This window comes from Eurypyga helias, unplaced genomic scaffold (assembly GCF_000690775.1).
Source record: "Eurypyga helias isolate BGI_N326 unplaced genomic scaffold, ASM69077v1 scaffold5606, whole genome shotgun sequence".
Classification (NCBI taxonomy): domain Eukaryota; kingdom Metazoa; phylum Chordata; class Aves; order Eurypygiformes; family Eurypygidae; genus Eurypyga; species Eurypyga helias.
In genome coordinates this window covers 41,727-65,440 of record NW_010254586.1, presented here as the reverse complement: position 1 = coordinate 65,440, position 23,714 = coordinate 41,727, and the positions used below count along the sequence as shown (strand labels likewise).

General features: G+C 38.1%; 1 protein-coding gene across 1 annotated transcript in view; it reads right to left on the bottom strand.

Annotated features, from left to right (window-relative positions):
• Positions 1-23,714, bottom strand: part of CASK (calcium/calmodulin-dependent serine protein kinase (MAGUK family)) — a 79,259-nt gene that overhangs the window by 15,154 nt on the left and 40,391 nt on the right. The window contains exons 9-16 of the mRNA XM_010153039.1: positions 22,107-22,295; positions 20,646-20,724; positions 15,516-15,601; positions 14,217-14,285; positions 8,220-8,288; positions 6,845-6,880; positions 3,900-4,096; positions 2,599-2,714 (exon numbers count right to left, since the gene is read on the bottom strand). Of these exons, the coding sequence (XP_010151341.1) occupies positions 2,599-2,714; positions 3,900-4,096; positions 6,845-6,880; positions 8,220-8,288; positions 14,217-14,285; positions 15,516-15,601; positions 20,646-20,724; positions 22,107-22,295 (841 nt within the window). The remainder of the gene's footprint in view (positions 1-2,598; positions 2,715-3,899; positions 4,097-6,844; positions 6,881-8,219; positions 8,289-14,216; positions 14,286-15,515; positions 15,602-20,645; positions 20,725-22,106; positions 22,296-23,714) is intronic.

The following is a 23,714-nucleotide window of genomic DNA, read 5'->3' as shown; positions in this document are numbered from 1 at the left end:
AGATATGGCTTGTAATATATTAGTAAAATAAAAAGTATATGCACAAAATAAACTTTACCATGCAGTAGTCTAAACACAAGGCAAATAAATCACATTAAGAAATGATAAACATATTTTATAAAAGCTTGGCAATTTTTTACATTATGCATAGTATGAAACATAGTTCTACCATGTTCTAAAGAGTGTTCTTTTATGAAGTCCTGTAATAACATCTCAGTAAAATAAGTAAAAAAAAAAAAATGTATCTAGATATAACTGCAGTATATCTCTAGAGCATTTATAAAAATGTCGGTGAACCTACTAATGAAAAATATTTGATTTTTTCTGTGGACTTTGGTTTAAAACTGACTTTACAGTGGTTAGATACATGATCATGAAATTGTCTTTTGGAAGCACAATAATACCAAGTATGGAGGAAAGAAAAATGGGACAATATTTTTCTTGTAAAGGACGATATATTTGCTCTTAATTATAAAAAGTAACTGAATATTTTCCTCATTATTTCACAAAACTTCATAAATTATGCCTGATTTGCGTAGTAATTTTGTTTCTAGTTCCAGTAATATCCCAATATATCACACACAAAATCTTAGCTCTCAAATCATTAGCTAGCCACACAAGTCTTAGTCGACTATGAAATATTTTACTAAGTCATTTCTCAGCATCCCAGTTCAATCTCATCCCTAAAACAAAAGTAACAAGTGAGTCCAAACACATTACATACTACTAAATCATAGAATCACAGAATGATTTGGGTTGGGAGGGACCTTAAAGATTATCCAGTTCCAACCCCCCTGACATGGGCAGGGACAAAACTGATTTACTGAATTTTATATCAAGATGTAAGAGAAATAAATTCTGCTTTCTTGTAAGAGCAACGTTTTGACATCTGGATTAGACTTCTCAGTTCCAAATTAATTATACTTATTTTGGATCCAAAAGATGAAAAGATCTGGGTTTTATTCTGAGACAGATGCACTGAAAGCTTTCAAAAGCCAGTGTTGCTGTATTTCTGACTCACAATACCAGATGTGATAGAGTAGTTCACAGGAGGTAAATTCAGTACCACCTTATTCAAACTCAAGCAAGCACCACAGCATTCAGTGAACCTCTCTATATCCTACATTTGGTGTGATTCCCTGGAATATTACTGGCACCACCTTTGACACTTCAAGGATGCTTAGGTCAATAAACATTTTTAAGAGAAATCTCGATTCCAATCTGCGCTTCCATTAACTTTTTGACTTCGTAGTGGGAAGGGGAAGTGTCAGATGGCAACCTAAAAAGAACAGTTTCTTTTATGGTCATTATGATAATTTTTATTGCTCATGTTTCTGATTTTTGGCAAACACTGGGCTCTGATGTAAAGTGACTGACACTTTACATTAGTGATGGTGGCAAGCACTAGGGCAGGCAAGCTGTGCAACTCAAAGTGATGTCAGCCTTCTCCAAAATGTCCCCCATACATCAAGAGAGGAAAGTCTAGATTACCTTCCATTTAGGGATTTAGTAGATACCAAGTCTTGGAGCTAGTTTGGCAAGTACTATTCTTTGACTTTCTTTGATTTTATTTTCAAATAACTTCCAAGTGCATATAAATTCTGTAGTATTGATATATTATGAGCTCTGATACTGCACACAGATTGTACAGGTAAGGAGTAATGTGAAAATACACATTTATATTGTTTAATTGGTGCATCCAAGTATGCAACTGAAAAAACCCCAGAAATTAATGCAATACATGAAATACTTTCATTACACAGTTTGGACAGGTACATCTTTTAATTCTAATAAAAACCTGTGCAAGTCTCCCATGAGACCACAACATATTTACCATCACAGTATGTGATATCAATGCAAAAGCAACAGAAACAGTTTCAACAGATGGAGTATTTTATACTAAAAGAAGAAAAGAAATTCCCCTCATGAAAGAAGGGGTCTTCCTTCTTCGCAATTAAATCTAATGAATTTTGCTCAGCAAGGTTCTCTTACTCTGCACTTCTACTTCCAAAATTTTCTAAACCAACCCCAATTTTTCAGTGGTCAAAGTCGAAAAGCAAAACTTAGGATTCAGTTAGAAATCACTGCAAGGAGGATAAACTTCCAGAGTTTGTTCTATTTGGTAACTGTAAATAACACACTGACTACGCAATGACTCTTACTCTACTTCCAGCTGTAATGCTTCAAGAAAAATGCCCTTTCACCACGTTTTCAAACATATATTCTGTAACTATAAACATGTATTAACAAGGATGATACTGAAAAGTCTTCTGTAGGGCACAGTACAGTTATCTAGATTGCAAAATCCATATCCTGTTGGTTTCTAGTGTTCCTTTAAATGTAAACCCCAAATCAAGGTAAGCCTATATTAGGATACATTATAATGCATTTATTTTGTTGCAGCTCGCCCCTCATTGATTAAGCTACATGTTTAAATAGCGAAGAACAAGTGGAGTAATGTTGGCATAATTAGAATTGTACTTGTATTTCTCTAAGTAACTCATTAGGTTTTTAAACAGTGCCAGCTGAACAATTAATAGCAAGGTTTAGACTGTAAAAATTTAACCTGTTAAAGATATTTGCATTTTTTTTTCATACCTGCATTGTGCTTTGCCAAATATTTGTCTTTGTACTGCTTTTTTTTCTTTCCAAACCAAGTACAGCTGGCCTGTTGCTCCTGTTTGGTCTTCTCCATGGCAATACAAGCAACTCGCCTGGTGTATGGAGGAGAAAAATTTTTTTGTTGTTGTAATCAATGTATTTTTAAAAAGCCACACAGAACGAATTAGGAAAATAAGACTTTGTAATAGTACAAGAGTACAGTAAAACTTTCCAAAACCTTTTTTTGATGACATAAAAGCACTCACATAGAGAGGTATTTTGATATAAAGCATATCTCCATTGTGGTAGGTCATTAAGGCTCATAGATCAAGTGAGCATGGGAGGAAGGGTAGCTACTAAAATGGCTCTAGACCACTTTGCAGCAGATCAGACTGGCAGAGCATTGGGGCTGAAAGACCACTGTGGTCTAAAATACTTCAGAGCCAGTTGTGTGTGTGGTGGAACTGTTTGAGGTGGATTTTTAGGATGCCAAGTGCTCCTGTTGCAATGTATACCAGTGTCTCCCTTATGTCAGGGCTTGCAAGGGAGCTTGAGATGGAATGGAATGTCCTGTCTACCTCTGTTTCTCTTCTAGCAAAATCTCCCTTAGCCAGTCCAGGTGGCACAGGTGCTGTTAAACCCTTTACAGCACTCTTTTATGTTGCAAATCTTGTATGAAATATTTTGGGCTAGATTATCCGTATTGATAAACCTTGTTGAGTTATGGCCGTAACATTCATGGCCCAAGACTTGCTCTCAGTCTGTGCTGATACATTTGAAATATTTACTCAACAGCTTCTGCTAGAGCTCTGTGGTATTCAGTGCCATTGCTGTTCACTGAATCTGTCATTCAGGAATCTTCGCACTCTGATTTCATTCTACTTTTTGGCTTCCACGTGAAAAAGGAGAGAGAAAAACCCAGAAGTCCCTCAGTGAGCTTTGTGCCTGATGTCTTGCAAACACCTTATTCCTGCAGCACTTGCATATAAGCAGTACTAATGAAAACCATGTTTAGAACATAAAAGTGAAATTGATTTGACCCCCTTACATAAACAGTTTGCACGCAGCCTTCAATCCCAGTTTCCTATACTGTATCAGAAGGCACAAACGATCTTTACTAACACAGGTGCTTATTTTTTCTAGTGTAACCACACACACGATACTGCCTGCAACCCGTAACTGCTATGCATACATAAGGAAAAAAAAATATAAAAACTTATCTATACAACAATGAAAAGCATGGAAGACAGAAATAAAAGCAAAGCTAAAATAATTTTTATAGAAAACTTAAGTCATACCATTCTTGAAGCTCAGGAGAAGGAATAAGACCTGCAGTACCATTTTTGGAATTCTCAAGTTTACCCTGCCACCAGTTGTGATCATCTTTGCTAATGATTTGGATAATATCACCAACTCGGAATCTGATGCCAGCTTCTTTGCAAGGAATGAGGTCATCCTTTGCTGGATCATATTCAAATTGTGCTCTTACATATATCTATAAAAAAGAGTTTATAAAAGACACTGCCATATTATTACTGGTACAGTATTAAGACTAACAGGTGAAAATTTGATCTGTACAGGTAGCTACACATACTGTTTGCAACAAGCAAAGGAAGAAACAGAATGGCAAATGCATAACTGATAGTTGAAAATGAAACAAAAAAAACCCCAGCAAACAATGGAGACATAGGATGTTATTTTGAAAGCTCATGTCTTTTACAAACTGTAAAACCTGAAGAGCAAAAATGAACACATTAATAAACTGATAGGAGTCCCTCAAATCAATATTAACTGTCATGAATCATTACAGACGACACAGGCTAACTGTACTGTATTTTCCAACTGAAGTGTCACTATACTTTTTAAAAATTTGTACAACAGGAAATTTTATTGGACAGTACAAAGGACTCTGGCTACCTTACTGATCTTTAGTAATTAGACTGAGAATTTAGTACCCTTTTTTAAGATTAAATAGGATTTCTTGTGTTGCACCTAATGCGTATAGTTACTTGGGAGGAATTTGGGAAGTCCTTGCATGGATTTTTCAGTAAAAGTCTACTCCCGTACAAATGAAAACTAATGATTTGAGCAAGTTACTATCTAGGGAAGACTAACTGAAAGAATTCAGATTCTGGTTTCAAAATTTCAAGTAATATGCCAATCCTTGCTTTGTGTGTTAGTGAGGTCTTGACCACAGAAAATAAAAATAAAAGCAATCTCTAGTTTTGGTTGCTAGTTAGAGCTTTGATGCATCCAAGGATCTGAAAACTGGAATTAAATGTCATGCCCAAGATGGGTAATTTCTACAGTTTATGAACTTCAAACATCACCCTACAGCATCTCAGACAGCCACATGTACTGCTGATTTTCTTACTAGTAATTGACTAGATTAAAAAAAAATTATATTGAAAAGTAGTATCCTTCATTTAAGCTGTATCAAACTCTTCTAAATTTTGCTCAAATTCTGCTCCAAAAATAGCTGTAACTATGAATAGTGTTAGCACTATTCATGGCACTTAAAGTTCATTCCTATAATAATCAAATCTGTAACCCAAAATATGAATAAATTAACTTAAACCAGCTAATCATTACCGTCTTCTATGTGATGCATTTTTATCTGTTTGCAGTGAGAGCATCAGATGGTAATACCAGTACAGAATACAAATTTTAATACTACATCTGACCCTTGTTCTGCTGTGCAGTGTCAGTTTAAATAAACAACCCATCTTCTTTCCATCACCTCAAAAACAGAGTATTTTGAAACCAACTACATCTATTTAGTAACTGGCTTCCAATGATGTAATCAGTATTGAACCAAACCTTTATTTCTCCTCAGCCTCATCTGACACAGGCCTAGAGAAGTGAGCAGTATTTTTGCCTCCTAGAAACTTCCGTGCTTTTCAAGTCCCTGCTCCAGTGTGAGTCATTATGCAGCATATATTGGCTGTTCATGGAACATTACAGACTTCCTTACAGATAGCAATGTATCTGTTATCCAAGCCCTTACTGTTTTCAAGGATGACAAGCTACCAGAAAAATGGGAAAAGACTCTTGGGAAAAAAAAAAACCCAAACAGGTAACTATAGATGGTGGGAGTACAAGGATATTACCTTGAACAAACTCTCTTCTCCTGAGAAAAATACCTTGTAAGAGGAAACCAAAACCTAATGGAACAGCTTGGAAGGTCTTTCATGGAGACTTTCCAGGACTACATTCAGGCAGCTGGAAACTTCAGAAGACAACAGAAAGTTGAAAGAACTATACATCTGTAAGCTCGAAAGACGGGAAATGAAGTGAGAGCAATCCATCCTTGTAACAGATATTCCAGCCGACTTAACCAGACAGCAGTATAAAAAGATTGTCAAGGACAGCAGACCATGGAGTCCACCGACTCTTTTGAATGGAATTGCAAGAGTTAGTATTAAAACCCTTGGTGGAGTCAGAGGTTGAGTCCACGGTTAAGATTCAGTGGCAGATTCTGGAATGGCTACGTATAAACGGAGCAGTTACTGAAGATGAATCACAAATCACTTGATGGTACGTGTTGATTTGGAGGCTGCAGTAAAATAAATACATTCTTAAAACTGCAAAGGGAATCATAGGGAATCTGCTGCAGAGCCTTTAAGGGCTTTCTTGGATATCGCTGGATAGGGAGAATTCTTTGGTCCATGATGACATTTACTACCGTCAAGGTAACGAAGTTAAGGCAGGTTACTGAATCTGGGCCTTAGGACTGAAAAGCTAAGCAGCTATCTTCAGACTTACGAACTCGTAATAGAAACTGTCCTTAATGTTTTTCTTTGAAGAGCTTTCTTAATGTTAATAATTAGTTACAGACCAACTCAAGCTTTAGAATCTTTGTCAGTACAATGTTTTAGCGTATTAGACACATGCCATACTAGTCTCCATTCCAGCTAAAATAGAAATTTGAGGTTTCCTCTAAGATGAAAATCTGCACAGATCACGGCACAACAGTAAGTCTATTAATGCATTCTGAACTAAAACTACATCTCCAGTTAAATTTACAATGATTTGATAACTCTCACACGTACAGACACATGAAAAAAAAGCTATTTTGAATTAGCCACAAACAGATGAGTTAAAAATGAAAAAAAAAGAAACCAATTTTCCAAGCTTAAATGTTTTAGTCCAGCACATACAGTATATGAGGGGGAAAACGACAAGCAGGGATGTTGACTAGCAGCTAAGTTTACAAAAATTCTCATGGAGGATATCTATTCACCTGTCGTCCTTTTGGTTGTGTTGTCGATGGCAAGTCCTGCAGAATAAAGTCAACCCAGGAGAAGAAATTTTCATTTTACTTTTTAAGCGTACACAACACCATTTGTTAGTGACTGATACTATGTTACAGTAAAATGGTAAGTCAGACAAAAGTGTAAAGCATTGACCCATGTTTAGAAATATTTTTTCTTAAAGAAAAAATCAAACCCAGGCTGTTTAGCAGCAAGCTGAAGAAAGCAGGTAAAAAGTTTAAGCGGATAGAGAATGTGCTTTTTAATAAGTAATTCAGCATCTTCAACACAAAAGCACCATCAAGTGAAAGAGGCTTTTTACATGAATGCCTTTTCCACTTAATACTTTGTCTTGTTTTTAAAAGAGTATGACTACTATAAATATTAAAACATTTATTATTAAAAATGTATAATGTGATTAATTGTGCTGAGGAATAAGATTATAACTAATTGTGTTACAAATTCAATTTAATTCACAAAAAAGTCTTAAATTTTTCATCCACAATAATTTTTCATTTAATTAATAAATAAACACTTATAATTTTTATAATAGTTAAAGGGGTAATTACTGTTTTTGTGGGTTTTTTTTGGTATTTTGATTTTTTTTAGGTAGTCCCATGAACTCATGATATTGACAGCACTCTTACTGAAGGAACTTGTGTGTACAGTCACTACATTGGTCCAAACGATGACAAATGATAAACAACACAAATTTTAACATTAATACACTTTAGCAAAACAAATCAACAGCACCTTTCTACCTGCATGCATAGGAAACATAGGAAGGAAGTACTTTGTGTTAAAGATGTGATGATAAGAGCTTGGGTTGTAGTGCAGTTTAAAGCCGCTTCCTTTTGCTTTTCATATCCAGGCAAGGCTCATATTTCACAAAGTATGTGCACGTACCACAAGAGCAGAGGGCACACCAATTCGTTAACTCAGATAGCGGAAACCAGTACACGTTCCAGAGGTCTCTCAAAACATAAAACTTAAAAAGAGTCTAAAATATCTTGAAATACCAACTGCACAGTACTCTCTCTTCAAACCCTGCTTCCAAAGTTCAGGATGGAAATAAAACTTCCACTTTAAACCTCTGTTTAGTTTTGAGGAAACTGCTTACAATGATTTAAGGATGACTGATGTGTCACGTTGGAGTTATTAACATTTAATTCACTCTATGGCTTTTAACAAGAATATGTTGGAAAAAAACCCTAAGAAAAGAATATGGGGAGTTACATATGTGATAACCTTGGTTCTATCAGCAGGACAAAATTTTTCACTGACCACACGATAAGTATAACAGTAATGGCAGATGAGCACCAACAAAACTTTCACACTTTCTCTGTGTGGAACTGGAAATCTTACCGAAACAGAATTGTTAGTGCTGCTATGACCATTAGCTGGGGACTGTCTGGATGTAGAGGGGGAATCTCTCTGAAATAAGACACAAGGTTCATTAACAACACAACACTATCACAGGAACACAGATATATTTAAAAGAACAGTTACATCCACAGCCTTATAACCATTTGCTTAGCTGCTTCATCCGTGAAAGTTTCCACCCTACAAACTCCATAAATCTGAGAAGTTTTTTCCACAGTTTAAGAGTCAAGTTTGACATTTTGATGTATCCTAGATAATAACTACTTTTTAAATACTTTAAAAAGCTTTTTAAATACTGAGTATCTGGGACCTCTTAGGTCTCCTGTGGCTGACAAGGCTAAGGGCCATTAGTCATACTGGTGTCTTTGTTAAAGGTAATTACCTGAAAGTTAAACACTGAGTAATACTTTGAAGAGAATGAGGCACATACTCGACTTTAAAGACACTTCTAAATCTTTTTCCAGTTCTGTGGCACAGGTCAGTGTTCATCAGTTCTACTGTAAGATGCATCTCTGTGCCGTGTCTCAAAGACACTGACGCTAGCACCCGAGAAAGAAGCTGGATACTCTCTTCTCCTTTCTCATCCATTTTACAGCATACTGAGTTTCTCCCCCCCCAACATACTTATGGGCTTAGAAACATTAAACTTTGACAAAATATATCACTTTAAATAGGCCACCCCTCTTGGCTTAGACTACCGGTGTGGTCCTACACTCAGTGAGGAGACAGCAGACGCAGGGTGCATACCGGGAAACTCTACAGAAAGGGTAACAGAAATTTCTGTCTGGGTTTTGCACACGCAAGAGAGTCACTTGTAGAACAATCTTTTTCACATGCCATTGTGATTGTAGAATACTTCATTCCACAAGATCAGATAATTGACCCACCTCTTCAGGAAACAAAAAAAATTCACTCATACACTGTGTGTGGGTGGGGAAATTCCCTTTAACCCAAGGGAATTTTGGAATATAATAGTCCACATCAAAGGTCAGTTTAGAAATGTCTGGTAATTTTACATAACGTCAAGGCTGGTAGAAAAAGGACTAAAACAGTTTTCAAAGTAAACAAAGTTATCCCTGGCACATTTTATCAATACGAGTACCCTTTGCAAACAAATTAAAAACAGAACTGGAGCTAAATTGTCCCTGCAACAACATTAACCAGGTCCTCTACTGATATTATGTGACAGCACTCATTTAAAACATCAATAAGGGTTAAAATGACAGGCAATACTTTTTTGCTGCCAGCATGCCTGAGGTGCAACAGACTCACGCAGAACTTCTGCACTTCTTTGCGGACTCCTTAGGTATGATTTCCCTGACAGTTCCATATGTAGCTATCTAAATCCTTGCTTTGATTTTAACACAGTTGAGGACAGATCTGACAATACTGTGGCTCTAAAATCATTGTGGCTCCAGGTATGTAAGTCTGTGTACTTCTGCTACCTGCAGAAGAACAAAATGCTTCTTTGGCTCCCACAGTTATTTGCAACATGTAACAGACCAGGGGAAATCAGCTCTAACTCTATGAACAAAATCACGCTACTATAACAAGTTGGAAATGTTCAGGTGAGACCAAATAAGCTATTCCTTACTGAAAAAAAAAAAGAAAAGAAAAAGAAAAGCCTAAAGGAACACTGAAAAAGCAGTGAATTAATAAAGAGTTTTTCTGCTTTCTCTGCAATTCTTCCTCTGCCAATTTCTCAAGAAGAGATGAAAAATTAATTTTACCTCCTTTTTTTAAAAACAAAACAAAACAACCTAGTTTGTTATGATCTGCCAGTCAGTGATGGTTTAGGAAGGGAAAGCTTTGGAATGTGATGCAAGCACCCAAGTCATTTGTAGAAAAACAAGTTTAGGGTCACTTGGAGAATGTCACTATTTCTGGACACTCTTGAAGGCTTCTCCCTTTGAAGGAAATTTTCTGGGTTTGAGAAGGTTTTGATTTGTATTCCTCCAACAATTCTCAACAGAAGACAGCATACTTATCAAAGCTTATGTTCATCATAACACACCGAGGAAGATACACATCTTCAGTGCTATTGCCGATTTTAGTGCTAACTCTAAGAAATTAATCTGTCAAGCTAGTCAAGAGGCATAGGTACAATTTAAAATAATTAGGCAGTTCAGCCAGAGTATCAAAGGCATTTAGATTCTTAATTTCCTACAGACCAGGTCTTTCTTTCCAAAAATATCAGACTCAAAAGTTAAGAGAAAAACTGTATTATGCACAGTCAAATGACATGGATCAATGAGTAGAGAGATCCTTGTAGGATGCTAGAACTGCTTAGGACTGGACTGGAAAACTTCAGCTTTGGTTGTGAGTTTGTTTCTCCAGTAAAAGAGAAAAAGACCTAGTTTTCCTGAAGTAAGAGCAGAAAAATGCTTGGAGGATTTGATGATTCTGAGTACTGGAGAAGTGTTATAATTATATTTCAGTATGACTAGACTTCCCAATCTTGTCTAGGCCCAAGCCAAATAACAAAACAGCAGTCTTTCGGATCCTTGCTCCTCAGTTCAAGCACTACAGTTGAAGCTTCAGAGGAAACAATCACAATTATTTCCAAACGATGGCAAAACTAGTTTCCTGTTGATTCCTTCATCTTAGGCATGGATTATGAAAGATAAATAATGCATTTGAGATGCAATCCTATAGCAGAAGTCAATTATGTCTAGTACATGTGGCCTGATCATATTAGGTACCAACAAGAACAGCTAGATTAATGACATTGTTGCCAGATGCACAACCCTCTCTTTAAAGGGAGACTTTCCAAAAAGCTGCAAATAACTTTTTAATTTCAGTTTTGCTCAAGGATCCTTTCTTGAAGTATTTTTAATACAAGTGTAAAAAGGTTTAAGACTATTAAAAAAATCTTACAGTCTGAGCACCAATGGAAAAAACTGCAAGGGCAAAGGAAAAAAATACATGATGATTATCACCAGATTTTCAAAATCTCTCTCTCTATATATGCTTTTTGTCTTAATGAAACAACCTAAACGTTTCACAATGACAATCGTAAACATAAACAATATTTGTAAGGAAAGCTGTTTGTAAAACAAAAAAAAAAAAAGTACTTCCCTTATTATTCTCACATATCTGACACTATAAAAATTTACATGGGGGGTTCTGTCTGTATGAATGCAAGTGTAGCTAGAGTGAAATACTTAGTCAGCTGGATAAAGTGCTAGCTGAAATATGCTGTATAAACAGCATATGCAGTCATCAGCCATAAGAATGTGTTGCAATAATTACTTAGGTTTGTATTTACGTAAGTCATAGAATCACAGAATCATAGAACGGTTTGGGTTGGAAGGGACCTTAAAGACCATCTAGTTCCAACCCCCCTGCCATGGGCAGGGACACCTTCCACTAGACCAGGTTGCTCAAAGCCTCGTCCAGCCTGGCCTTGAACACTTCCAGGGATGGGGCATGTCTGTCATTTGGAGAAGCCTGTCATTTTCTGGGTCTTTTACAGTAAACACAACATCCTGGGCAGTCTATGATGTAGATACCTGAGTAACTCAGGCCATTTGCCACACCACTGACTGAACATGTCACTTCACAGTAGATAAGCTGGTCAAATTTTTATACAAGGGAATTATTAAGTATTATGTTTTCATGCAAAGTCTACTCCACGAATTAGGAGGCCTGATAACTGAATGGATGGCATGGGTGCAGTAAAAGCCACAAAACCCTGAAGAACTTGAAATTATTCAGCTGAGATTTTGGAAACTGCCTAGTAACACCGAAGTACCATTATGTACTACAGGGGTAAAACTTCTCTAAATATGCAGAAGTGGCTTAATACTCAGACAACACCACCAGAACACTTGTTTTAAATGAACACAAAGTAAGAAAAATATGGCAAGCGAGATGCAAATCTCAGTTATTTGAAAAACAGGTTCCCTTCAGTGCCCTCTCCTTACTTTGGATATAAAAGCAGATTGTATATAAAAGGCAGATCACATCTGATTATACTAATATTTAGTTTTTCTTATTCAAGATTAACAAGATATTTTGCAACACAAGGATGTGATTGTGGTAGAAGCCTTAAAAAAAAAAAACCCAACCAATTGTTGAATCTGTTTTATATTCCTCTTCTGGTAAAACTACACAGTGTGAGCACCAGTTTGTGACTGAGGGGCTGTGGGAGACCCAACATGAATTTATAGAAATATGTGAAATACTGCCCAAAAATACTGCAACTGTTAAGACTATACTAGTGAAGACCCAGTATGTCTGGATTTATCCTGCTAGAGAGCATTACTATGATACAGAAGTTGCTCCTAATGTCATTCAACATTCATTTTTAGCCTTTATCTGTGGTTAAGAATTTGACTCATCATCTCAATCATAATCCTGAATAATCCTGTGAAAGAAACTCTCTCTGTCCCAAAGGTGTAGAGTGATGCTATAATAGGATGATTTAAAAAAGTTGGATTTTTGTGTACACTCAGAACAGCTGACAGACCAGACAACGTCATTGATGTGATCGAGCATGTGAAACAATCTCAGGTACCTCTAATTAAATGAATGCTAAATGCCCCGAAGTGTGTTAATTAGACTTGTTTGGGGTTTTTTTCCCCTCTGCCTTTGATCAAACCAAGGAAGGTAAGAGTCCAATTTCCGCTCTTCTGTGAAACAGACACGAGGAACCCAATGACAGAAAGCTAAGGAAAAGAGATGAACTGGTACTACTAAAAAGACACCTCATGGTATTAATTTGAAGCTGTATGCTGAATTCTTTTCTTCAAAAGATCATCTTCCTAGCTGGTACATAATTTCATCAGTTTCTGTATTTTAATACTGGGAATGAGATATCTTTTATTACTGCTATTTAAAAGCACAGAAGTCAATACATAAATTTGCCATCACACTCTAGAATTTGTATTTTAGCTTTTTTTAAAGCCATTGCATTTAATGAAAATGTTTTGCTTTCATATTTGTATCTTTTAAGAAAATCAGCCTCAGAGGTGAAAAATCTGTCAAACCTTCTACCTCTAAAACCTTTCAGTTCTTGTTGACTTCCATTAAAAGTACAGAAGGCAACCAAAAAGCATTCAAACAGATTGTTCTGACAATCACAATAGCAGTTTCTGTGTGTTCTAGCATCTGCTGAGACACAAAACCAATTAGGGTGAAATCACGGCTCTAATTAAGACAGGGTGCTTGACTTCAACAGAGATTGTGATTTCACTCTCGGAATTCTAATTCGAGAACTGATTGAGCAGTTAAGCACGTGGCACTGAAAGAGTGGCATCATCTACACAGTGCATGTGCCACCTGCATGCTTAAATTGGAACAGTATCCCTCAAGTACCCATTTTCTAGAATTTAATTCCCTTTAGTTGCAAGCTGGAACATAACTTTGTGAGCAGAAGGGAATTAAATGTTACTGTGCAAAACCCGTAACACCAAGCTTCTAGTTCAACAACAAACTCCAAATCTTTTTTCTTCTGTAATGACAAATACCATGTTTTCATGGAAACGTAATATTAAAGCCACATGTAACTGTTACAGACAACCATCACAAATTTACCTCAACAGGGTCATACAGAAACAGATTCTTCAATTAACCCTTAACAGCCCAAAGCAGTAAAATAATGTTTAATGCCTAAAAAGATGAACATGTTCCTCAGCTTGGGAACTTTAATAGACCTCCTGAAGAATGAGTTTAAATTGCAATTTTTTTAAAGGGGCTTCCTAAATGCATGAGTTGAGGATCCCCTTTCCTATTTTTTTTTTTATTTTTAGTAGGCTGTAAAGAGTTAGTTAAGGTGCTGATGAGATGAATATGAAGGCAGGCCTGAGTAGGTAGGTGGGACCTACTCGTGTTCCGTTATCTTTGTTGTAAAATTGGTGTGCGTGATCTAACAGGACAGGCAGAAACAATTTCCCAGAAAGCAGTAACATTCAGCCATCAGCAGGCAGTTAGTTACAGGACTGAGGAAGAAATGGAATGGTTAACTAAAATCATTACCTCACAGGATGAAGATTGCGTGCGGTAACTTGGCACAATCTTAAAGGTGATACTTCCACGCATTTCCCTCTGCAAAAAAGAGAAGCACTTCTTTAAAGACTAAGACACTAAAGACAAAAACTCCAAATCACTAATGCTTGAAAGGAAAACATCATAGTTCAAGAGCAGCAGTATGTTTTCCTAAAGCAAATATTCAGAAAAGCTAAAATGCTATGGATAATTTCTCATTTTACTTGTAAACAAACATTTAAATAATATCTCTTTAGTCTAAAAGATAAACATACATTATTAGTTTGTTTGCCTGCTCAGTTTTTGAATGCCTACAGCTGTATTTTAAGGTGAGAGATTCAGAGATGCGTAGGTTTCTTCCATGTCATCTTTTCTTTGCAGCTATATTCTTGTGATCCAGAGTCTTTGCTACTACGGTGACATTTCGCTCCGTTTCATCATACGTGTTAAACACCAGAAGCATGTTCACAGTTGCTAGAAAGCTGCATGTTACTGTACTAAAGGCAGAAATGTAAGAAGTCGTCTTCCATCAAAAACAGCACATAGGGTCTGGTTTGCATTTACTATAGTATAACGATGTCCATAACAAGTAGTAACTGCAGAATAGCAGACTGCGGTAACATATTTTCTCAGCCAGGAGGTTCAATTATTTATTGTCTTTGTATTTGTGTAGCAATTATACCAAAAGTCAAGAAAAGTTTCTTTTCTCTCACAGTATACTCAGTGACTACACTTGGTGTAGACCGAAAATTTAAAATAAGGGCATGATCTTGCAGAATAACTTGGGACGAGCAATAGGAGGAAAGCAGTACTTTTTCTGTTATGTCTACTAGAGACAAGAGAAGAAACTCCTGCATTTCAACAAAGGAAACTCAGTCATTAGAAAAAACTTCCTAAAATGTATAAATGTTATACACTAAAGTCAACTGCCTGGAGAGTTTGGGGAACCTCCATTACTGAAACTTTTGAAGAGCTGGTCAGACATATATCTGTCAGGAACGGTTGGGTGTGAATGATGTCTTCCGTGGGACTAAATGGAATAAATAAAATGACACTTGGAGGTGCCTTCTGCCATTCCTGGGTATAATGCGCAGAGCAGCCGCTACTGAAAAAGGGGAGAGCCTGTAGAAGGCTTTAACAGCTGAACACAGGAAGACTTTATGTTACATGCACGTGCAGGCTATCAAGAATAGAAGAAAAAGGGGAAATCGCAATGCAATTACATAAAAGTTTTGCCAAAATAAGGCAGGCACTTTTATAAAGAACATGAGAAATATTTTAGGCACTTACAAGCATTTTTTGTAGTTGTTCTACAGTTTGATTTGCCACACTGATTCCGTTTATTTCTCGGATTTCATCCCCTACATGTAGCGTACCTGCAGAGTTAAAAAAAACCACACAATCACCTCAAACATGTTTTTACAAATTGAGATAATTGTAAGACAGTACTAATATTAATACAAAGACACAAATAAAAAACAACATTAAAGTAAGTTTTTTGGCTAGATTCAGAAAAGGACTTTGGTAGCTATGTATTAGCTAGCAAACATTATGACTCTGGCTTTCAGAGTGCAGCCAATACACCAGCATGAGATGCCCAGGCACCCTGTAAAGTATATGGGGAAAACCTCAGTCTCTTACAAAGACTGCAAAAACCCACTAAGTGAAAAGGTCACCTGCGGCAGCTGGAAACATACAACGGAGATATTCAAACACACTTAATGCAGTTTGGCTTCTGGATATAGTCTTTAATTTTACCTGTTTGACTGCTGTATTGTTTCACTTCTCTGATTTTGATTTGCCATAGCTACAGTATGCATTTTCTGTATGTAAATTTGACTTCAGCTTGAATGTAAATGATTGGTGTGACTACCTACAATGTCGCATGATGGAACAAGTATTGACTTAGCTTACGCAAGTCAGAAACTGAGCTGCTGAAGCTGGGATGGGAACGGCATGATACAACATGGCTGTAGGAAACCACAAAAAGCTCAACAGGGAGGAGGCAGCCAATGAATTAACCACCTTCAGGATTAGAAGCAACCTAGGAGGCTCTTTTTGGATGATAATTTCTGTCTTGAGCAGCTCAAGCCCACCTAATTCTCTAGCACTTCTCGAAAAAAACTTCCATGGTTTATTATAAGCCAGAATATGTTTTTCATGTGTAATCAAAGACCTTTTACTTCACAAAAATTTCTTTCTGCGTTATGATTTAAATAATTTGTGCAAGTATCCTTTTCTAAATACTGTACCTACTATAATTAATCTTAGTTGGAAAACCAGCAACTGGCAAACATTTCCTAAATTAAAACACATATATGGAACATTACCTGAAAAAGGTCAATCAACGAGAATCCTGAAAAATCCTTGAAATTAGAATCATAAAATCACAGAATGGTTTGGGTTGGAAGGGACCTTACAGACCATCCAGTGGCAACCCCCCTGCCATGGGCAGGGACACCTTGCACTAGACCAGGTTGCTCAAAGCCTCATCCAGCCTGGCCTTGAACACTTCCAGGGATGGGGCATCCACAGCTTCTCTGGGCAACCTGTGCTAGTGCCTCACCACCCGCTCCATGAAGAACTTCTTCCTGATATCCAATCTAAACCTCCCCAATTCCAGTTTAAACCTGTTACCCCTTGTCCTGTCACTACAGGCCCTTGTAAAAAGTCCCCCCCAGCTTCCTTGTAGCCCCTTCAGGTACTGGAAGGTGCTATAAAGTCTCCCCGGAGCCTTCACTTCACAGGCTGAAATTATTTTCCTGAACCAAAATAGTCAGTTTTTGCAAAGATTACCAAGCAAGCAAAACTTTCAGGTGGAGAAATCTATGAAAATCAAACTTTGTAGCTGCTGAACACAAGCACAGCCTGATCCAAGGAGAAGAATCCTGAAATGCTCTGTTGCTGTGATTACCTTTGGGGTCTCTTCTGTGAAACAGAAGCTTACTTGGCAGTGCTACAGGAGAGAGCCCAGAGCTTACAAAAACCTTTGTTACTTCCAAGAGTAAGTCCTTCAGCCACATTAAATGTTCCACACAATTCTAGAGGAGCTGATTTACTGATCGTGAAATGATAAAAAAGGACTCATCACAATTTTATTTCCATCCTTCAGTGAAAAAATTACCACAATCAATAGATTACTGAATGTGAATGCAACAGTCCTGCATCTGAATTTCAAACGAATCTAGTTCACATCTAGAATATTAATGACAAAATCTCTAGTGAAACACTTTGAAAGTTCAGTTCTGGCAGACTTTCTCACGAAGACATTCAGTACTCAGTTCTTAAAATATAAATACTCTGGGAAAAAAAAAAAAAAAGGCTCTGTATTGACCGTATCATGTCAAAATGAAATTGTGTTTGAAGTGAGTGTAATTGATTTTAAACAATAATATTGAATCATAAAAAAGCATATGCCCTGGAATAGTATAAAGATTCTTCGGCATTATTCAAAACATAAATCTGATGGAATTGAATATTAGAATGAGAATCAGACTTGGTATCAAGTAATTTCAATAGTGCACCTAAATAAAATCCCCTCTTCTGGAGCACTTCCAATTTCTGTTATTTTGACAGAAGTGAATATTGTTCTGTGCATGCCTGGAATGGAGCACTATACAGAGAAGTTGGGAATAAAGCACAGACATTTAGCAGTAGATGGTCATTCTGTTTTGGGGGGTCAACACATTGATAAACCATAGGAAGAAATTTTTAATCTGAGGGAAAAGGCTTTTATTATTTCCAGAAACTTTTTACTCTTTATAAATACTCTTGTTGGAAAAGAGTATTGATATCTTTGAATAATGAGTCCTGCATACCATTTGTAGCTCCTATGATACCTATGCTTAATCATCTAATTTTGGTTGCTTTTGGTTCCTTCTCTATTGGAGGTGCAGCGTTTATTTAGAACTTAAGCTATTCATGACTTACTGATGTATAACACATCTGTAATAACGAAGAGTGGATATATTTCTGTAGTAAATGACTTCGTTCTTTATCTTTGCAAGTCAGAGTGAAGACAGTTTTAGGAAGAGTGTGCTCTTGCTCTGCACAGAAGTATGAGAAACCCTACCCTATTAGGAATTAGAACAAATTCTTGGAGGCTCTATTCTGAAACATGTTTTGTAGCCAAAAGAAAAATCTGTAGCTTGGGAAGTGAAAGGCTTTGAACATATAATCATATTTTGACTAAGAAATCACATACATTTTTTTAGAACTGAATAAACATTATCAGGGTATGAGTGTTTTAAAAATCCACGCGAGTTTTACATTGTCACTTAGAGACTGTAGCACAGACAAGGTACAGCTGCTGTTTTCCTGGTGAGGTTAAATGGGCAGCCAGTAAATCCTCTCTCTCCTTTGGAAATCTTTTTAAATGCCATACTGGGACCTCTTCTTAAATGCATTTTAAGAATGAACTCACATTTAAGCATGTACACCCCAACACCAGTCAGCAGCAAAAAAAACTATGGGTTAAGATACTGAGAACTGCTGAGGGCTAAGGCTATAGGCAGGTCCCCTGAAACTGATATTTACAGTATGAGTAGTCTAAAAAGAATCCACAGGTAAAAAGGGAACAGACAACTAAGCTAAGTTAAGGCACAGACACAAAGGTAAAAGCCAAGACATAATTAAAAGCCTGAGATCAAAAATACGGTTCATTTACTTACCCTAAAAACGCAGACAAGTCAACAAAATGACAATTTTTCATGACTGAAACTAGTGTTTCATTTTCACTGAGCTGAACCTCTGGAAGGTGCAAGTAGACAATATCTTTACAAGCCTATCTTCCCCCTTCAACTTTCCCACCTTTTGAACAAGGACTACAATCGTCAGGGCTAGGACCAGCAGGCATTGCGGATGGTGGCAGACTTCACAGCAGCTACTATGTAGTGACTGGGAATTGTGCAGCTTGTACTTAATATTGCCAGACCTGAAATTATATAGTTCCTGTAACCCTCCCAGTAGGTATATTGTCTAGTCATTGCTGTTACTGCCTGGCAGTTTTCCATATAGCAAGAGGAGGCAGCAGAAACAACAACATAAACCCACCCCCAGGCAAATAAAAGCCACTGACGCTGTTAACAGGATTCAAAGACATGTTGTGCTGGAGATCACTGTCAACTTACATTTGCGTTGTTCTATTCAGTAAAAATATTCTAAATACAGGTAGTTTGAAGGAAGCAGTGAAGCTAAGAGGCATCTAGAGCCCTAACAAAATTAGAAGCATTTTTTAAAAAAGATGATACTACAGAAACACTGAAGTCTAGATCATTTTCAAGCTAAACCTGTGTGCAGAAGAGCTACCGTAGTCAGATGAAGCAAATATGCTGTTGTAGAAGGCCACCAAATCTCTCAGGCACAGTCTGCCCTTGGTGAAGCCATGCTGGCTGTCACTTATCACCTCCTTATTTTCCATATGCCTCAGCATAGCTTGCAAGAGGATCTGCTCCATGATCTTGCCAGGCACAGAGGTGAGACTGACTGGCCTGTAGTTCCCTGGGTCTTCTTTTTATTCCTTTTTAAAAATGGGGGTTATGTTTCCCTTTTTCTCGTCAGTGGGAAATTCACAGGACTGTCATGACACATAGGATGGCTAGTGGCTTGTCCACTTCAGCCTCCAGTTCCCTCAGGACCTGCAAATGCATCTCAACAGGGCCCATGGACTTGTGCAACTGCATGTTCCTTAGGTGGTCTCAAACCTGGTCGTCTCCTCCAGTGGGTAGTTCTTCATTCTCCCAGTCCCTGCCTCTGCCTTCTGTGACTTGGCCAGTGTGGTCTGAGCCCTTGACAGTGAAGAGTGAGGTAAAAAAGTCATTGAGTACCTCAGCCTTCTCCACATCCTGAGTGATGAGGCCTCCTATTTCCTCCTGGAGTGGACCCACATATTTCCTAGTCCACCTTTTGTCTCCAATGTACCTATAGAAGCATTTCTTGTGCCCTTAACATCCCTGGGCAGACTTAATTTTAGCAGAGCTTTAGCTTTCCTAACCTGATCCCTGCCTGCTCGAACCATTTTTCTGTATTCCTTTGAGGCTACCTGACCTTGCTTCCACTCTCTGTAGGCTTCCTACTATGTACTGTAACTAGTCTAAGGATTATTATTATTTTTTTTTTAAAACAGAGGATTAAATAAGTACAGCTCCAGCAATTATTGGCCATTCAATCTCTTACTGACCTGTACTCCCATTACCCTAATTAAGGCCTAAATGAAACACATTGAGCCCTCACATCAAAATGCTTGAAGACATCTGCAACGGGAAGGTAACAAAGGCAGTTAAACTGGACTCCATCCAGACACGGAGGTATACTACTATGCAGTAGTAGCAATCAGACTGAGGAACTTGCACCGTTACATGGTTCGTACAAAAGGATTTCAATAATTGTGTGTGAAGACAGAGCTATTTATGACACAATTACCTTGTCGGTGAATCATTCCTCCGTGCATAATTCTTGCCACAATGCAGTGGTTCAGCTCATTCATTTTTAAGGTGATTCCCTGCAAAAAAAGATGTTTGTACTCTTAAAATAGAATCATAGAATCATTTGGGTTGGAAGGGACCTTAAAGACCATCCAGTTCCAACCCCCCTGCCATGGGCAAGGACACCTTCCACTAGACCAGGTTGCTCAAAGCCACATCCAGCCTGGCCTTGAACACTTCCAGGAATGGGGCATCCACAGCTTCTCTAGGCAACCCGTTCCAGTGCCTCACCACCCTCTCCGTGAAGAACTTCTTCCTGATATCTAATCTAAACCTCCCCACTTTCAGTTTAAACCCGTTACTCCTTGTCCTGTCACTACAGGCCCTTGTAAAAAGTCCCCCCCGGCTTCCTTGTAGCCCCTTCAGGCACTGGAAGGTGCTATAAGGTCTCCCCGGAGCCTTCTCTTCTCCAGGCTGAACAAGCCCAACTCTCTCAGCCTGTCCCCATAGCAGAGGTGCTCCAGCCCTCTGAGCATCTTCGTGGCCTCCTCTGGACTCGCTCCAACTGGTCAATATCCTTCTGATGCTGAGGGCTCCACAGCTGGACAGGGTACTCCAGGTGGGGTTTCACGAGAGCAGAGTAGAGGGGGAGAACCCCCTCCCTCGACCTGCTGACTAAGCTTCTCTGGATACAGCCCAGGATACAGCTAGTTTCTGGGCCGCCAGCGCACACTGCCGGCTCATGTTCAGCTTTTCACCCACCAGTACCCCCAAGTCCTTCTCCTCAGGGCTGCTCTCTATCCATTCTCCACCCAGCCTGTACTTGTGCTTGGGATTGCCCCGACCCAGGTGCAGGACCTTGCACTTGGCCTTGTTGAACTCCATGAGGTTGGCAGTGGCCCACCTCTCCAGCCTGTCCAGGTCCCTCTGGATGGCATCCCTTCCCCCCAGCGTGTCAACCACGCCACAAACAATATAAAACATTAAGCAGTGTGATTCTTGGGTGGTTAAGAACAGTTACTTTTCCTAAAAGCTTGAAGGAAGGGTATAAATTTTAAGGTTAAAATAAAAACTTTGCCACTCATCTATATATGAGCAAGGCTAACATGATATTTATAAGTGAAGATGCAATAACAATATATGAGCATATAAGATTCAGGTCTGTTAAAAATATAATTTTGTATCAAAGTGTCCAGTTTGGTTTAAAGTTTAATCTGCTATAATTACTACAAGGTTGTTTTTAAACAAAAACAGCTCTAGTGGTACAGCAGCAGTACGAATGCAGTAGTATTTAAGGTTAAGGATATAGAAAGGAGTAGAAGTATCTACAACGGCTGTTGAATTATTCCAACTCTACTGGCAAACCTACTTCAAAGTGCAGAAACTGTCACTGAAATAATCATAATACTAGTCTTTGAGCAGTAGAGAGTCAAGAAAAGTAGCATGCTTTCCTCCATACCATTGGTTCATCTGTGTTCTTCTGGAACTGCACCAGTCGAACTCGTGTTACATTCTCCATATCCATGTCACCGTTGGCGCTTTCTGGAGAATCTCCGTTTAAGTATGGAGAGGTGGGAGGAGGTGTAACTCTCAGTGCTTCATCACTGTAAACTTCATGAGCCACTACATCATGAGTTTGAAGTAAGGCCTGGAGGAGATCACAGCAACAAAATATCAGACTTCCATCATCTCTGATGCTTTCCACTCATTCCTTGTCTTTTTGAAGGTTTCCAGAAATTAAAGGAACTTCAAGATATCTGTGTCTCACTTCCTATACAGGCACTTTTCCATTAATGGGGTCCAAGATAAACTTCAGCATACTGCAAATGCATACACACATACCTGGTCTTTAAAATATACATGAGTAAACCAGATTTTCTACTGTACATATCTCAGCGAAAACGATGCTCCTTCCCCCTCCCCCATCTTGACACCTACAAAGTGTCAGAATTAATCCGTTCTTGGCTTATGTGCCCTAGAGCACGGACCCAGCACAACCACACTGAGTTCAAATTATCTGATAAAAATGACAATCTAAACCAACAAACTGCTCAAATGCCACTTCATTAGTTTTCCTCTGTTTCTTGATTCAAAGAACGGTACAACACATATTTGATTAGATGTATTTAAATATCTTTGATAAGCAGAACAACCGACTGTGTAAGAACTCTAAACTAGGGCAAGACATGAAGCCTGTATAGCTGTAAGAAGTGTAACACCGTGTTATGAGATGAAAGTTGGACAAAGTGTAAACGTTTGCAAAGCAGTATTCAATAGTACCAGACTTTTTTTATGGTATGACATTCCACTGTCTCCAGAACATCTTCAAGAGCGCCGTATCACATCCATTTCACATTTGCATTCAACTTTCAGTGATGAATATATTGTATCTAGCTTGCTTCTGTCCAAAAACTAAATACAATTTACATGTGAACATGCTAGTTCTACTTCTATTCTAATGCATCAAGGATCAGAGATAGGTCCCGCCTCTACACCCAAATGGCTGGGTTTCTCAGACAAGGATTGATAAATCAAGCCAAGTTCTTGCAGTATCTCTACAACAGTAGATATCAGCCACCACTGCAGTTAGGTCAATTTTCAATTCCATGCTCATAGCTCTTAACTAGTAAAACCCATCAATCTTGCAAGGCTTGAGATCGACCATCTGGAATTTGTTTTGGCAGAGAAATCTGACTCTGAAACATCTTAGTGTTCAATTAAAATGTTCAGGCAGAACTCAAACTGAAAAAGCGATAAACCCCCACATTCCTAGAAGATGTATTTCTGAAGTGGGATCCAAGGTAGAAATGGGATTTTCATGGCCTCTACAAAATGTTAAATTTATTCCCAAGCTAGCACATGGGTGTACCGTGTTATAAAAGAGAACTTCATGAACAGTTTAAGTTCTCTGTCCTCAAAGGAGTTTCAAACTACAGTTGGGAATTAAGCATTATAACGATGGAATGGAATACCCTAAACTAGCAATGCTCTGCCCACATTCCCTCCTGGTTTTCCAGTGTTTCATGCTTTTCTGTTAATTTTGATAATTTAGATTTTTTTTCTCTTC